General features: G+C 46.6%; 1 protein-coding gene across 1 annotated transcript in view; it reads left to right on the top strand.

The window, feature by feature from the left end:
• The window catches only part of ADAM33 (ADAM metallopeptidase domain 33), a 49506-nt gene that overhangs the window by 2030 nt on the left and 29437 nt on the right, over window positions 1-18039 (top strand). The window contains exons 3-6 of the mRNA XM_027660523.1: window positions 424-607; window positions 2341-2404; window positions 3481-3580; window positions 17692-17790. Coding sequence (XP_027516324.1) covers window positions 424-607; window positions 2341-2404; window positions 3481-3580; window positions 17692-17790 — 447 coding nt within the window. The remainder of the gene's footprint in view (window positions 1-423; window positions 608-2340; window positions 2405-3480; window positions 3581-17691; window positions 17791-18039) is intronic.

Genomic DNA, 18039 nt, shown 5'->3' with positions numbered 1-18039 from the left:
TTCCTCTTTCCCCTTTCCTCTTTCCCCTTTCCTCTTTCCCCTTTCCTTTCCCCTTTCCTTTTCCTCCCCCCTTTTCCTTTCCCTTTTTCCTTTCTTCTTTCCCCTTTCCCCTTTTCCTTTCCCTTTCCATTCCCCCTTTCCCCATTTTTCTGTTTCCCATTTCCACTTTCCCCCTTTTCCCTTCACTCTTTTCCCTTTCCCCTTTCCTTGTTATTATTATTTTATTCCTATTTCCCTTTCTTCTCTTTCCGTCCCCTTCCTTTCCCGTTTGTCCCCAAATCGTGATCTCCAAGGATCATCGAGGCCACGAGATTTCCCACATCACACCAACTATTACGACAGGATTCTTTTCCCACCCTTTGGAATTTGTGGGAATATTTGGGACACTTTGGTCACCTGAGGGTGTGTTTTGTCCCCCCTCAGGAGGCTCTGGCCGTTCATCGCCCCGATTTCATCTCCCGCTCCGGGGAGCGAGTGAAGCACCTCAAGCTGCTCATGGAGGAGAGGAGGATCCAGAGGGGGCTGCAATCCCAGCGGGAAGAGCTTGGGAATCCCCCCGGGAAGAGAAAAGGCTCCGGGAGTTCGAGTCACCTGCTGCCTGACAGAGGTACCGTCGGGGGGCTTTAAATTCATTAAGTCCAGTTTTAATTTTAATTTTTTGTTCATTCGAACTCAATTAATGAGATTTAATTCATTAATTCAATTTTAATTCTAAATTTTAATCCATTTGAACTCTAATGAATTGTTGATTAATTTGGTTTTCCATTCTAAATTTGAATTCGTTTTTCCTCATTAATGAATTTTAAATTCATTAATTCAGTTTTTAATTTTAAATTTCAATGCACTTCATTAATTCAACAAAATTTTGACTCATTCAATTTTTAACTTTAAATTTCAATTAGTTTCAATTCATTAATGTAATGAAATTTAATTCATTAATTCCATTTTAATTCTAAATTTGAATTAATTTTACCTCATTAATGAATTTTAAATTCATTAATTCAGGTTTTAATTTTAAATTTCAATGCAATTCATTGATTTAATGAAATTTTAACTCATTCAATCTTTAAATTTCAGTTAGTTTCAATTCATTAATGAAATTTTAATTAATTCAATTTGAATTCATTTGAACTCTAATGAATTGTTAATGAATTTGGTTTTCCATTCTAAATTTGAATTTGTTTTACCTCATTTACGAATTTTAAATTCATTAATTCCATTTTTAATTTTAAATTTTGATTCCTTAATTTAACAAAATTTTAACTCATTCAATCCTTGAATTCATTTTCATTCATTAATTTAATGAAGTTTTAACTCATTAATTCAGTTTGAATTCAAAATTTTAATCCATTTGAACTCTAATGAATTGTTAATTAATTTGGTTTTCCATTCTAAATTTGAACTCATTTTACCTCATTAATGAATTTTTAATTAATTAGTTCAGTTTTTAATTTTAAATTTCAGTGCACTTTCATTAATTTAATGAAATTTTGACTAATTCAATTTTTAACTTTAAATTTCAGTTAGTTTCAATTCCTTAATGTAATGAAATTTTAATTACTTAATTCAGTTCTAATTTATTTGAACTTTATTGAATAATTCCATTTTTAATTCTAAATTTGAATTCATTTTACCTCATTAACAAATTTTAAATTCATTAATTCAGTTTTTATCTTTAAATTTCAATTCTTTTTATTTATTAACTTAATGAAATGTTAATTCACTAATTTGATTTTAATTCTAAATTTGAAATCATTCGAACTCAATGAATTTTCAATTCATTAATTCAGTTTTTAATTTTAAATTTCAATTCATTTTAATTCATTCATACAATGAAACTTTAATTCATTAATTTTTCATTTCAGTTTTTATTGATCTTTAATTCAATAATGTAATGAAATTTTAATTCAGTAATTCAGTTTTAAATTCCAATTCATTGTAATTCACTAATTTAATGACATTTTAATCAATTAATTAATTCAATTCAATTTCTAATTTTAAATTTTGTCATTTCAAGCTCTTAATTCAATGTTTAATTTTAAATTTTAATTCGTGTTAAGTCATTAATTTAATGAATTTCCACATGGTACTTGCTGTGTGTGTTTTTAATAGAAGTGCTGCAATTATTGAACTTTATTGTCTATAAAACTGTTACAAAAAGTCTTATAAAGAATTTTTTATAAAAAGTCTTCATAAAAGAATTTTTTATAAAAAATTTATAAAGAATTTTAACAAAGGTTTTTTTTTTTTTTTTTTATAAAGACTTTTATAAAACTTATAAAGGACTCGGTGATCAGTGAACTTGTTCATCCTTCCCTTAACTCCGAATTTTCCCTGCAGGTTTTCCAATGAGGGAAAAGAGAAGAGCAATTCCAAAGAGTGAAATGGTTCAAAGGTCTAAAAGGTAAATTTCAGGAGATTTAATTCCAGGTGGGAAAAGTGGGAAAAGAAATGGGTGAGATCCCACCTGGAATGATCCATCCAAGTTCCGGTGCCTCCTGCACAAGGAGGACCTGGAATTGTTGGAGCAAGTCCAGAGGAGGCCACGAGGTTGATAAAGGGACTGGAGCACCTTCCCTATGGAGACAGGCTGGGAAAGCTGGGAATGTTCAGCTGGAGGGCAGAAGGTTCTGGGAAGATATTCCAGCAATTTCCAGTGGGAAGGGGATCCAAGGAAGCCGGAGAGAGGCCCTTCCTCTGGAAATGTAGTGACAGGACAATGGGAATGGCTTCAGACTACAAGGAGGGAAATTTAGGTTGGATATTGGGAAGGAATTCTTCCCTGGGAGGGTGGGGAGGGCCTGGAATGGAATTCCCAGAGAAGCTGTGGCTGCCCCTGGATCCCTGGAAGTGTCCAAGGCCAGGTTGGAACAACCTGGGCCAGTGGAAGATGTCCCTTCCCATGGCAGGGGCTGGAATGAGATGGGCTTTAAGGTCCCTTCCAAGCCAAACCATTCCAGGATTCCAGGATTAAAGGAAGATTTGGGGAAGGTTCAGCAGCAGCACAACATTATTAAAAACTCTGACATTTGGGAAAGCTGCCTAAGTAGCTTCAATCAGGTTATTCCTGGGATAAAATCCTGCCATGGATGAACGGACACATCACTGGGAATCAGCATAACCAGTGTGGAAAATCCCTGGAATTATTCTGTCCGGAAGATATTGAGGCTCTGCCTGTTTCAGCTGGGTGACTGTATCAGCTGCAGGATCATTTTAATGTCATAAATATTCCTTCTGAGAGGTGCTGCTTGGAAGAGAAAGACTTTATGGGATGTGGGAATTTCCTGTCTCACAGCTCTGTATTCCACATTTTCCCCTGGAAACCCTCAAATAGATTTTTCAGGCATGTGCTTGGCCAGGAGCCTTTAACAGAACGTGAACATAAAACACAGGATGGGGTTTTTTTGCCTTTTTTTAATATCATTAAGTCCCAAATCACTATTTATGGCTTTTTTTTTTTTTTTCCCCTTTACCTTTCAGGATCTATGAGCAACTTCCAGAGGTGAGGAAGAAGAGGGAGGAGGAGAAGAGGAGGCTGGAATACAACTCGTACCGCCTGAAAGCACAGCTCTACAAAACAGTGGGTGTTCTGCTCCGGGACATTCCAGGATGTTCTTCCATGAACTCACAAATAGAGAGGAATATTTGCTAAGTGGGAATCCTGTGGTATTGGAATTTTGAGGGGTTTAGGCTCTACTGGGATTTAATCAGGGTCAGAGAAGTCAAGCTTAGGAAAAGGTGGAATATTAATTTCCCTACGTAACCCAAAATCCTAAAATAAGCAGAGGAGCCCCATTTGTCCCCTTGGAGAAGGGAATCTCCAAAAGTGACCATCCATGAGCTTCGTCTTCCTCTTCATAAGACCTGGTCATGGAATCATGGAATGGTTTGGGTTGGAAGGGACCTTAAAGATTATCCAGTTCCACCCCTGCCATGGACGTGGACACCTTCCACTAGCCCAAGTTGCTCCAACCCGGCCTTGGACACTTCCAAGGGATGGAGCAGCCACAGCTTCTTTGGGAATTCCATCCCAGCTCCTCACCACCCTCCCAGGGAACAATTTCTTCCCAATATCCACCCTAAATTTCCCCTCTTTCAGTCTGAAGCCATTCCCCCTTGTCCTGTCCCTCCATCCCTTGTCCAAAGTCTCTCTCCATGTTTCTTGTCGCTCCTTCAGGTCCTGGAAGGTCACAATCAGGTCACCCCAGAGCCTTCTCTTTTCCAGACTGAACAATCCCAATTCTCCCAGTGTTTCCTCACAGCAGAGCTGCTCCATCCCTGTAATCTGAACTCCTCTGGCCTCACTCCAGCAGCTCCATGTCCTCCCTGTGCTGGAGACCCAAAATATGAGGAAGAACAAACACTTTGTAGGACAAACACTGAGCTTTAAACCTGACTTATTTCACTTTTAGCATTATGACTCTTTCCTGGCTGAGTTATTCCAACCAGAGCTGAGAAATTAGTTATTCCAGCCAGAGCTGGAATGATAATTTTGTTGGGAACAGCAGTAATTGGATTTTAAAAGTCAGGGCTTGTAACTCAATGTATTATCCAGAACACCTTCCCAATGTGCTTGTGGGGATTCTCCACCAGAAGCACTTGGATTTGATGCTGTATTTTTTGCAGGGTATTTTCAGGACATATTTTTGTCAGCAGCCTGAAAATTCCAGGTGCTGGTACAGTAAAGTTTGAGGAGTTAATGAATGCTAGAAGTCACTGCCTTGGAACAGCAGAGTCAGCTGGAAGCAGAGAGGGAATAGGATCAGAAGTTTTGGATATCAATGTGGTTTTGATTGGAAGATGCTGATTCATTGCAGTAAATAATGGGAATATTTTACTTTTCCTTGCTGATGCAGAAGAGCTGGATGAGTAGCTGCAAATACAGGGAGTGGTTTGTTTGGGATGTGGTTGATGTGTTACTGAGAGTACCAATTCCATGCATGGATTGTTCATGAGATACAGAACAACAGATTTTGTGGAATGACTCCAGAAATGAGGCAGGGAATTAGGGGGAGAAAAGAGATGGTACCAAAAATACACTACAAATGTGTGTGATCCAGGGTTTTGTGGGATTTAGGGATCCACTGTGTCCAAAGTGTGGTCTGAGGGTCTCTCTGGGAATGTAGAACAGCAGGTCTGGGCTCTGGAGCAGAGCTGGCTCCTGTTTTAATTCCTGTCACCTGGAAGAGCCCTTTGTGTCTCAGTCTGACCCAGCAGGGGACAGTTCCTTTGGGATATATCCAGAGAAAGTCTGGGAAGGGAGAGGGAAGGGCAGAGTGTGGGGTCAGTGCTGGAGCTGAGCACAGTCCTTGTATTCTCTGCCTGCCTGGCAGCGCTCAGTGACAGGAGCTGTCCCAAAAATCAGAGAATCATGGAATCACTCAGGTTGGAAAAGGCTTCTAAGATCATCCAGTCCAACCATCCCCCAGCACTGCCAAGGCCACCACTGACCCGTGTCCCCAAGTGCCACATCCACGTGTTTTTGGAACACTTCCAGGGGTGGGGACTCCACCACCACCCTGAGCAACCCATTCCAATGCCTGACAACCCTTTCCAGGAAGAATTTTTCCCCAATATCCAACCTAAACCTCCCCTGGCACAGCTGGAGGCCGTTCCCTCTCCTCCTGTCCCTTGTTTTTTGGGAACAGAGCCTGAACCCCCCCCAGCTCCCCCCTCCTGTCAGGGAGTTGCAGAGCCAGAAGGTCCCCCCTGAGCCTCCTTTTCTCCAGGCTGAGCCCCCCCAGCTCCCTCAGCTGCTCCTGCTGCTCCAAGAGTGGGATTCTCCAGCATTCCAGAGGGTGTGTCACCTCTACAGGGCCTTGAGGGCTCACAGGGGAAATTAAAATTTGGGAAAGGAAGCAGTGAATTAAGGAATCTCATTCCAACCCCCTGCCACGGGGACACCTTCCACTATCCCAGGTTGTTCCAAGCTCCATCCAGCCTGGCCTTGGACACTTCCTGGGAATAACAATCTTAATGTCCAGGCTGAGGGATGAGCTGAAACTGAGTTTGTTTGATTCAAAGAGCCCAAATTAGTGACTATATATGAACAAAATTTCCTTACTTTTTTTAAAACCCAAGTGAAAATCTTCCCACGGGACACCTGGGAAAGTTTAAGGCTCTCAGGGCTTGTTTTAAGGCATTTCTGTGACAATTTTAAGGCATTTCTGGCTCAGAGGGAGGTGAAGAGAGAATAAAAAACCAGTTTTGTTGGCCCTGAGTGAGGGATGGGATCATTGGGCTCACACAGAACCAGAGACATCAAAATTCCTGGGCTAGGAAGTGGCTCAGGGTTGCACAGACATTCCTAATTTCTGAAATTGTGAAATAATTATCTTTATTAAGATAGCAGAATTATTTTTGTCACGGGGTGCCTGTGGATCTGGGCTGATGTTCTGCCCCAGCATCCCTTTGCTTTTGTGCTTTGAATTTCAAATAAAATCATCCCAGTCAGAGCAGGGAATGGCCTTAAATCTGGAAAACTCTGGAGTGGGAACAGATTCCTGATCTGATGGCGGCAGAAATCAGAACTCTCTGAACCCCAGTGAAGCGAAAATGGATTTTATGAGTTTATCAGATACAAATTTTATCCATAACTGAGGCTTTTCCACTAGAATGGAGCGAGTTTGAAATTTTAATAAATAGGGAATATGGGGAAAACCTCCGTAAAGGGGATAACAATTGATTTCTGTGCTTCCCTCTATCCCTTAAAAAAAGCAAAACAATATCAGCATTGAGAAACCTTATTTTATTTAAGAAAGGGACCACAAGGTGTCACTGCCCCAAAGGGAAAAGCACTTTGTTCTGGAGCTGGGAAACAATTCCACGGCAGATTCGGGAAGGTTTGGGAGCTCTGAGGAATAATGGGAGGTGTAAGGGGAAAAATCATGGAATCACAGCCTGGTTTGGGTTGGAAGGGACCTTAAAGCCCATCCAGCTCCACCCCTCCACCAAATATTCTGTGTTTGTTTGTTCTTTTCAAATTTATTACCTTATTTTTTTTTTAAGCTTATTTTTGGAAAAGTTTGGAAATAACTTTTCACCTTCAGGGTTGTACAAGACCTCATCTCCTCCACTTCATCCTTCCCAGCAGGTTCCTAATTTACTCCACTGTCTGTTGTAGAAAACATTTTCTGTACCTTCCACTGTCCTTGTTACTCTTCTCCTGGGTCTTTTCCTAAATACATCACAAATTTGGGAACAGGTGACTCCCAGAAGTTTCTACTCAGCAGGTGAAGGGAAGACATGATCGTGGATATTCAGCTAATTCCAAGATATTTTGTATCTCTTTAGGCTTGTTCCTGACCATTCCCACAGCAGCCAGCATGGGATTATCCCGCTTTTTTTTTCATGGGAATGAGTGAGAAACAACTGGGCTGCTTTAGGTGTCCTAAAAAGTGTAAATAAATCCCCATTTTGTAGTGTTTTATTACCCTTTAATTGCCAGGTTGGAGCATCCTGGGCTAGTGGAAGGTGTCCCATGGCAGGGGGTTGGAACTGGATGGGCTCAAAAGTCCCTTCCAACCCAAACCATTCCTTGGTTCCATGATATTCTGTTCAGAAAACTTAAGGAATATTTCCCTGCTCAGCATTTGGAATCTTCAAAGCACCAAAACTCATCTCTTTGTCTCTTTTGTTTTTCCCTGCAGAAAATCACCAACCGTGTCTTAGGGAAGAAGGTGCCTTGGAACTGATGGAATGATCCCTTCAAACCAGCCTGGGATGTTCCAGCACATGATGTGGAAGAGGCAAAAATGCAGGGAAATGCTTCCACAGCTCAAATTTTTGTGGTATTGGGTCACTTTTGTACTGATCTGATCTTGCCCTATTTAAGAATCAATGATTTGAGATGAATGTCAGGGTTTTAAACAATTCCCTGGGGGGGTTTTGTAGTGGTTTTATGCACTTCCAAAGTCAACAGAGTCTGGAAAAACTCAGTTCATAATATATTTATAGCTCCCTGATTGGAATAGAAGCTTTATATATTTATTTTCAATGGGTTTGAACAATGATTTTTTTTAATTATTATTTTTTTTTTTTTTTAATTCCCATCTTGTAGAAAATTTACTTGTTTTGTACTGCAAAAAAAACCCTCAATAAAACACTTGAGTTGTAGTAACTGTTGCAGCTTGTCTGGGTATGAACCTGGAGAGTCTAATCAGAGATATCTTTGAGGATTTGGGGAATATTTTAGACCTTTCCTGGGAGAATCACCTTCACTTGATGAGCTGGTTGTGTCCTGCTTGGTCATACCTTTAACCAGCATCACTTCAAAGATAAAATACAGAGGTTGTGGGTTTTGGTGATAAAATCTTAGTGATATTTTTTTGTCACTGTGGAGTTCAGGTGATGGATAAACAGGAAAACACATCTGAGGCAGAATGAAGTGGGTGTGAGCTGTGGTTTCCTATTTTCTCTGCCTCAGATGTTCTCAGTAATTCAGTTCAAGAGGAGCAGTTTTGAGGAAACACCCAATTCTGTGGAAACTGAGGCACAACTCGGAGATTGAAGGCTCTGGAGAGACCTTCCAGGGCCTGAAGGGGCTCCAGGAGAGCTGGAGAGGGACTTGGAACAAGGGATGGAGGGGCAGGACAAGGGGGAATGGCTTCATAGTGGAAAAGGGGAGATTTAGGTGGGATACTGGGAAGGAATTGTTGGCTGGGAGAGTGGTGAGGCCCTGGCCCAGGTTGGGCAGAGAAGCTGTGGCTCCCCCTGGATCCCTGGAAGTGTCCAAGGCCAGGTTGGAGCAACCTGTTCTAGTGGAAGATGTCCCTGCCCATGGCAGGGGGTGGAATTGGATGGTCTTTAAGGTCCCTTCCAACCCAAACCAGTCTGGGATTCTGTGATAAACAGGTCCAAAAAAAATGTTGGGATGTGGGAAGATCTCCTTTCATGGAGGTGATGGAACCTGCACAGCCCCTTCAGGGTGAGCTTCGAGCTTCAGGGAGACCTGTTACTCTGCAGAGAGTGACCCAGAAAGGGCAGAAGATCATGGAATCATGGAATGGTTTGGGCTGGAAGGGACCTTCAATCCCATCCAGTCTCACCCCCTCCATGGGCAGGGACATCTTCCACCAGCCCAGGTTGCTCCAAGCCCCGTCCAACCTGGCCTTGAGCTTGAATTTGCTCCTTCCACTTCTCCTTGGGATCAGTCTGGATTGCTGCTTTGCCTTTGGGAGTCTCTTCCAGGCTTAGAAAGCAGCTTTCCACATTCCTGAAGAAGGTGCTGTAACTTGCTGGTGCTGGATTCTCTGCTACAGGGATGGACTTGTTCCCTGGGACAAGAAATTGGGATGTCTTGGAGTCCTGACGAGATCTCACCTCACTTTGAGCTCCTTTCAGGCCACTCAGCTGCTTAATTCTGCTTTTAGCTTTGAAATGATGAAAAATCAAGACAGCTGAAGGACTTTGGTGATGGAAAAGCCTTCTGAGGTCGAGTCCAAGCATTCCCAGCACTGCCAAGGCCACCACTGACCCATGTCCCCAAGTGCCACATCCACAGGGCTTTGAAATCCCTCCAGGGATGGGGACTCCACCCCTGGACCAGGGCTGGTTTCATCACCCTTTGGGTGCTGAAATCTTCCCCCAGAACTGGGGGGGGGGAGTGTTATCATCCATCCTTCCCTCCATTTCCCTCCCTCAGGGATTCTAGTGAAGGTGACTCACCCCCATTCCATTGCCATTGGATAAACCTCGTGCTGGATGCAGAGCATCCAGTGTTTACAGTTCTGGGGAAGGAGACTGTTGACATTTGGAGTCGCTGCTTCCAACACTCCAAACTCCATTCCAAAAACTCAGGAAATTGTGCTTGGCCTGTGTTGATTCCAGAGTGGAGTCATCCCTTCTTAACCCGCTGTACACAAAGACTTTTGGGGGAAGTTCTGCAAATTTTTGGGAGCTCAGTGAGGGCAGAACTGATTTTTTTTGACCCCTGCAGGAGTAGATTTTTGCTCTTCATTAGTCAGGAATGTTCTTGGATCAGCACCTCCCCTCACAGTGATTGTTGTGTGTCCACAAGCTCAGCTGGAGGTGGGAAATGTGATGGATGAGGTGGACAAACAAGGAACTGGAAAAGAGGTATAAAAATCCACCTTGTGCTTTGAAACTTTATTTTAAAATAAGAGGCTTTTTTTGCCCTTCTGGAACATCTTCCATTTCCTCTTCCATGACCATTTCCACGAGTTCTCCCTGTTGTGCTGTAAATTCCATCCTGAGGGACTCAGTCCTGATCCTTTTGGAGTAACATGGTCAGTCCTCTGGTTTTTGGTGGGTGTTTTTTGGAGTCCTTCCCATGGAGAACCACTCAAATTTGTTTGGATGTTTTTGGAACCCTTTCTATGGAGAACCACTCTCCAATTGGTTTGGATATTTTTGGGAATCCTTTCCATGGATACCATTCTCCAATGGGTTTGGATATTTTTGGAGTCCTTCCTAGGGAGAACCACTCTCCAGTTGGTTTGGATGTTTTTGGAATCCTTTCCATGGAAAACCACTCTCCAATTGGTTTGGATATTTTTGGAATCCTTCCTATGGAGAACCAATCTCCAGTGGGTTTGGATATTTTGGGAGTCCTTTCCATGAAGACCATTCTCCAATAGGTTTGGATATTTTTAGAGTCCTTCCTAGGGAGAACCACTCTCCAATTGGTTTGGATATTTTTGGAATCCTTTCCATGGAGAACCACTCTCCAGTTGGTATGGAATTTTTTGAAGCTCTTTCCATGGAGAACCCTTCTCACATCAGGCACTGCTGGGGCTTGAGTGGATGTCTGGGACATGTTCTCTCATTGCTGGTAACTGGAAAGAATTCCTTGGAAATCTGTTGGAACAAGGATGTAAAAGTAGAGCTGGAGTGCCTGATTTCCTTGGAAAAGGAAATTCCTCTCAGAATTTAGTCATGTTACCAGACATCTGCCTGGATGTGGCCTGGTCCAGTGTGGTGGTTGCTGGAGGTCTCTGCCCAGAAGGAATTCCGGTGGTAAATTTGTAGGAGAACACAACGGGACGACTTGGAAGAGGAGGGGACAGGGAAGGATTTTCCCTGTGGAACAGCAGGTGAGGAAATCACTTCCTCTTCTAGAATTCCAGAAGATTTGGGCTGGAAGGGGCCTTAAAGACCATCTAATTCCAACCCCCTTCCATGCTCATCTAAAATTAGATGAATTATAGACTTTATAGACCTTTGATCAGACCTCCCATAACTCCATCTAATTTTTTCCGTGAGCGCATCCTGGTTTATAATTCCCTTTTCCTGAAACCATTCCCTGATGAAGACATGACTTCCTGGCTGGCTGTTCATTAGTCCAGATCAAGCTTTTAATCCAGTAAAGCAGATCTTAATATATTGTTTCCTTCCTGCTGCACTTACGAGCCGGGCGACTGCGAAGTCATCGGACGACCGTCGTCGGCTCGGGGTGGGAATTCTTCCCAGCCTCTGGAAATGGGAAAGGCTCGACTCTTTTCACACGAGCAGGGTTTGAAAGTCAAGCTTTTATTAATATTTCTCTCCCTACATCAGCAGATAAACCGAATTCCCCGGGTCAAAGGAGCCCCCGAGGGCGGGTGAAGGACCCCGGCGTGACAAATGGAGGCCGCGGTGATTAATGCGCTCCTGGAAGGCGCTCAAATTCCACGGGGATGAGGACACTTGGGAGAGGTCTCCCTAGGAAAAAGGGGATTTTTTTTTTTTAATCCAGTCCAGTTTTATCCATGTGCCCGTGTGCTGCAGCACTGTTGCTTCGTCAGAAGCTGCTTCAAACTTGTCTTCCTGATGTACAAGAGACTCCAGAAGTTGCGGTTTCCCTACCTGAGATGGAATCGGTTCATTCCATGAATCCCCCTGCTGGTCCCAGCTTAAGCCTCCCTGAGTCATCTGCTGAGGAGCCAGCCCTGACCTTCTTCTGGACAGGGATGAGCCCCCTGAGACTTCCCAGTTGGATCTGGAGGAGGTGACACTCCAGCTGTGGGCTCCTCATCGCCCGCTCAAGTTCCTGTGACATCACGTGTGGATGGAACTGTCATTTTAAAAGATTGTGTGAATTTTGGTCTGAAGAGACTTTTTTGGGGTCTATCGGGGCAAAAGTTTTTATGAGCAGCAGAAAGGTGTTTTACTAGAGAAGGGAACGGAGCTGGAGAAGGGTTTGGAGCAGCTGAGGGAGCTGGGGGGGCTCAACCTGGAGAAAAGGAGGCTCAGGGGGGACCTTCTGGCTCTGCAACTCCCTGAGGGGGGAGCCAGGGAGGGTCGGGCTCTGCTCCCAGGGAACAAGGGACAGGAGGAGACGGCATGGCCTCCAGCTGTGCCAGGGGAGGGTCAGGTTGGACATCAGGAGGATTTTATTCATGGAGAGGGTGGTGCTGCCCAGGGAGGTTTGGAGTCCCCACCCCGGAGGTGTCCAAGGAAGGCCTGGCCGTGGCACTCAGTGCTCTGGGCTGGGGGACAAGGTGGGATCGGGCACAGGAGGGGTTTCCATGACCTTGGAGGTCTTTTCCAACCTCAGTGATTCCGTGATTCTGGGATTCTGTGTCACAACTGAGCGCGTCCTTTGCAAAGGTCCCGTGACAGGTGAAGAGCGATGGTGTCTGAGCTGATGGATCAGTGAAGCCCCAAAATGTGGGTGCCCAGGATCACCCCTCCCATGCTGTGTGTCCCTGTCCTGGCTGCCTCTGTCAGGACTATGAAGGAATTCCTGGGAGCACCCTGAAAACGGACACCAAGAGCCTCTCCTTGTCCGTAATTCCCTGGTTGTGAGTGATTCCCAGCCCTGCTTCCCACGTGCTGCTCTTGGCTCACTCCAGGCTGCAGGAATCCCCCAATTTGGGTTCAGCTGTCAGGCTGTGACCCAGCTGCAGGTCCTGGTCGGGTGCCACAGCTTCTGTTGGCTTTTGTCAGCAGGGATATCAAGTGATCCAGGCTGGAGGCACGGGAACAGCGCCTGTTCCTCCGCACAAGAAGGCTTTTATAGGGCCTGGATCACCCCCAGCTGCTGCCCCAGCCCCATGTAGGGCCTATGGGCTTCACATCCCAAGCTCTGCTCACATTCCCTGTGCTGGTGGGGAGCAGAGAAATTTCTGCCAGCTTGAGGAAGTGGAGGAATGAGGAAAAATGTCCCGTGTCGTGGAGCAACGGTGAGGCCACTCCAGAGCCTGTTGGCTGCCCTGGGTTTCCTTCTTCCTGCTCCATCCCACCCCTGGCTCACCCCTCTTGGAAAGCACTTCCCAGCTCCCTGCCTCGTCCCTCTGGACCTTGATGGTTTCCTGATGGCCAAGAGCCCTTTCCTGCCTTGGAATCTCTCCCAGTTCTGTGCCAGGCTGGGGATTTACAGCTGCTCTGCTGAACCCCCTGTGAGCTGCTGAGTCTGCGGTGCCCTCGGGTGCTCCCTGCACTTCCAGGGATTTATTCTTTGGATTGACTGGTTTTTGCTGCCTTTTTCCTTTCCTGGAGGTGGTGGGACTTTCCCAGCCCCTCCATGGGGAGCTTTGAGCTTCAGGGAGAGCTGTTGCTGTGCAGGAAGGGCAGAAGATCGTGGAATCACAGGATGATTTGGGTTGGAAGGGACCTTAAGGATCATCCAGTCCCACCCCCTACCATGAGTATGGATACCTTCCACTAGCCCAGGTTGCTCCAAGCCCTGTCCAGCCTGGCCTTGGACACTTCCAGGGATCCAGGGGCAGCCACAGCTTCTCTGCCCAACCTGGGCCAGGGCCTCAACACCCTCACAGGGAATTCTTATTCCTTCCCCCCCAAAAATCCCCTGTGCCTTGCTGTCCCCAAATGCCACCTTGGGCCAGAGGTGCCTGGAGCACTCGGGGTGAGGGGGCCTGGAACTGTCCCCGTTTTCAGAGTGAAATCGTTTGCAAAGCTTTAATTACTGCTGTTAATCAATATTACTGATAGGGCTTTGATAACTAGTGATGAATCCTTGCCCTGACTGGGGGAGGGAGGGTTGGGTGACCCCAGGGAGGGATCCAGAGGGGGTGGGAATTGTGTGTGCAAGGAAGGGAAGTGAACATTCCCTCATCCCCACACTTGCTGTCCCACCACTGGTTTGATGGGATTGGTTGGATGATACTGATAATATCCATCCCTGGAAGTGTCCAAGGCCAGGTTGGAGCAACCTGGGATAGTGGAAGGTGTCCCTGCCCATGGCAGGAGTTGAACTGGATGGTCTTTAAGGTCCCTTCCAATCCAAACCATCCTGTGATTATATTATTAATATAATCAATACTATTAATTAATAGTACAAATATTAATGTTAATAATCAACAAAAGTAATATTAATAATAACAACAACTGTGGAGTGGATTGAGGATCTGTGGTGGAATGGATGGGGTTATTTAATAATTTAATTTAATTTAGTTTTATTTTATATTTTATTATATCTTCTTTTATTTTATCTTCTTTTATTTTATTTTATAATATTTTATCTGATTTTATTTTATCATATTTTATCTTATTTTATTGTATCTTATTTTATTTGTTTTATTTTATCTTATTTTATCTTATTTCATTTATCTTATTTTATTTTTAAATTTTATCTTACCCTATCTTATTTCCTTTTATTTTATTTCCTTTTATTTTATTTCCTTTTATTTTATTTCCTTTTATTGTATTTCCTTTTATTTTATTTCCTTTTTTTATTCATTTATTTTTCTATTACTTGTATTTAATAATTTGCTTTTATCGTTTTTTTTTCCCCCCTCCCTTCCTCGCCCAGGCAGCCTTTGGGGATCCCCCCCCTCCCTCCCGCCTTTCCCAGAGCAGGAAACGGGGCGAAGCATCATCGGGGACCCCCCTTCCTGGGTGGGGATGCCGGGATGGACGGACGGACGGACGGACGGATGGATGGATGGGTGGAAGGCGCGGGGGGAGCCTGGGAGCCTCCGAGCCGCCGGCTCTGGTTCTCATTAAGCGGCCAAAACTCGCAGCCATAAATTAGGGGCGGACAAAGCCACCCCCTCCCTTTCCCCTTCCCCTCCCCGCCGCCCCCCGCCCGGGCCGGGCAGCGCTCGGGGGGCGGCGGGCGGAGGGAGGGACCCGCCGGCATAAGAAGGGGAGGTTCGGAGCGCGGGCGGAGGCGGTGACACGGTGACAGCCCCGGCGGCGGCGGCATGGCCGGCCCGGGCCCCCCCCCCGGGCTGGGGGCACCGCCTCGTCCTCCTGGGGGTCCTGCTGGGGGTCCCCCCGCCGGGGACGGCAGGTAAGGGGGTCCCGGAGGGGGTGTTGGGGGGGGGTTTCGGGGGATGGATGGGGAGAGTGGGATCTCTGCGATCCCACCGCCCGCTCGGGGGGAGCCCCCCCCCCAAATCCCCGCTCTCCCACCCCAGCCCGGCGCTCGCCGCTGTGACTCTATATGGTCCTGTTGGGATGGGATCAGGCGACCCCCAGGGAGAGGGGGGGTTCGGCTTTCACCCCTCCAAAACGGCTCAGACCACCCCCATCCCGTCCCCATCCTATTCCCGTCCCGTCCCGATCCCGTCCCGGCTCCGGGCGGAGGCACCGGGAAGGAGCTTCGGGGCTCGTGCAGCTGCTCCGTGTTTTTGGGCTGAAACGTGGCTTTTTCGGTCGTTGAGGAAATTCATTTTTCTCCCCGGAGGTTCCCGTCGGAGGAGAGCGAGCGGGGGGGGGGGACCAGTTTCACTTCAACCTCTCCCGCAGCTTCTTCCCCATCCCTAATTCCTTCCCCAACCCCACCGGGAACTCAGGGCCGAGGTGTCTCCACCCAAAGCACATTTTTTTGTTGTTGTTGTTGTTATTTTTTTTTAACTTCTGAGCTTTGCCGGGTTCTCGGCGGCTGCTGAAAGTTTTCCAGCAGCTCCGAGAGAGCTGGGAGAGCAACGGGGAGGGTGCTGGGAGCCAGGAATATCTGTTTGGATAAAGAGTGGAGCTGGGAAAGCTGCCTGCTCCGGTGGGATTTGAGCTCTGCAGGGCTCACTCGGGGCTCCCCATCCCCAAAATATAGGGTGCCAACATCCTAAAATGCCAAAGCAGTGCTGTTCCCCACACAGCATTCCCAAATAGGGCTGGGAATGTGTGTGTGTTCTCCAGGAAATAAAGAGAAGGGGGGTGTGGGAAACCCCCTCTGCCTTAGACTTGGGTTTATTTGAGTTAGATTTTTTTAAGGCCTCGTCTCCTGCTCGGAGTCTCTGAGATTCCCAGAAAAAAGCCACAGACAAAACAGTGAGAAATTTCAAATATCGTATCTGAAATCTCATAACTAAGGGATTTTGGCAACGTGGCCCAAAGCCCAGCCCAGTAATCCCAGGAAAGCGGCCGCCCCTCGTGTCCCATCCTCTCCCCAGACAGCGTGGGAGAGACTGCAGGAGCAGGAGAGGCAGAGAATCCCTGCCCTTCTCCCTTTGGGAATTAAAATTCGAGGGCTTTTATTCCTTGTCTCTGCTCTGGGAAGGCGGCAGTGGCTGAATCCGAGTGGAATATTTCAGGAATATTCAGGAATACTCCCAGAACCAGAGGCCTGTGTGTGTGGCTAGAGGTTGGAGGGCCCGGCTCCTGCTCTGGGAGGAGGTGAGGAGAGGGAATTTGGGATTGTGCCACCACCTTATCTGCAGTTATTCCTGGAATCTGATAGCAGGCTAAATATAATGGGAGCTGATTAAATACCACACTGAGATAGTGCTGGGGGGACAGGGGTGGCCAGGCTGGGTGGCTCCATCCCGTTAAACACCCATCTGCAATTCCCAACCCAGAACTCCACCTCTTTTTTTTTTTTTTCTTTTCCCTTTGTCTTTTCAATAACTTCATCTTTCCTCCAGCCAACCCCCCCCCCCCCCCCCAATCACTGCACAGGGAACCAAAACAACCCTATAAAATTATTAAGCCCTAAGCCTTGTTATTCCACTCCCTGAGTAAACAGCTTTGCTGGGGAACGTTATTCCATCCAAGTTCTCCCTGGCAACGTTTGGCTTGGCAAGGTGACCCCAATCCTTGACATTTTTGTTCGACCCCGACCCCTCTCTGCAGCATCCTCAGGTTGGAATTTTTGGTTCCGTTGTCGTCCAGGCTTAAGTCACCCGTGGCTGCTCCCACTGCTGCAATCAAATCCAGCCACATTGTTTAGGAACAAAATAATCTTAGAAAGTCTGTCTGACTCTGGATGGAGCCAAGGAATTGCTTGTGCTGCTCCACCCCGGGGGGGGAACTGGGATGGCTCAGAGAAACCAGGAATGTGCTGCAGTTATTTCGGCTCCTCCGCTCCCTCCTCGAGCCCAGCTCGGGCTGGAAAGATGATAACTCCATTTTGGGGGGATGGAACCACACTTGCCCGTCCCATAAATCATGGAATCGTGGAATGGTTTGGGTTGGAAGGGACCTTGAAGGTCATCTCGTTCCACCCTCTGCCATGGGCAGGGACACCTTCCACTCTCCCAGGTTGCTCCAAGCCCTGTTCAAACTGGCCTTGGACACTCCCAGGGATGGCTCCCATGTGCCAGCTGCTTCTCCAGGGTGGGATTCAGGGGATTTAGGACACTGATTTGGGATCTGGGAGGCTTCCAAGACTAAGGCTGGGCCATAAATGAGGGTGCTGAGCTGGGAAAGGGGCGATGCTTTGGCTTCGTTCCGGTGTCCATCCCCAGACACATCCCTAAGAGGAGGCTCTGGATGTTCCTGAGTTCCCTCTGGATGTGGCTGTGGAGGAGCTCCAGCTCCCAGGGTCTGGCAGGGTCTGTTCACCAGGACTTCTCCTCCCCAGGGCCACCGTCCCACGGAGAACGTGTCACCCCACAGTGGCTCCTGGGGGGCCGCAGCAGACGAGCCGTGAGCCTGCAGGAACAGGTAAGGGCTGGAGCCTCCTCCTTCCCTCCCTCCCTCCAGCTTCCCTCTGCCTGCAGGGCTTTGTGGGGGCACTGGGATGGAGATGGGGAGTTTGCAGGATCCATGGGCAAGATGTGAAGTCTTTTAGGATCCATGAACAGGACATGGAATTTGCAGGATGCATGAGCAGAGTGTGGAGTTTTTAGGATCCATGAGGAGGGTGTGGAGTTTTTGGGATCCATGAACAGGACATGAAGTTTTTGGGATCCA

This window comes from Corapipo altera, unplaced genomic scaffold (assembly GCF_003945725.1).
Source record: "Corapipo altera isolate COAL_440 unplaced genomic scaffold, ASM394572v1 295, whole genome shotgun sequence".
Lineage (NCBI taxonomy): Eukaryota > Metazoa > Chordata > Aves > Passeriformes > Pipridae > Corapipo > Corapipo altera.
This window is presented reverse-complemented; position numbering and strand designations above follow the sequence as displayed.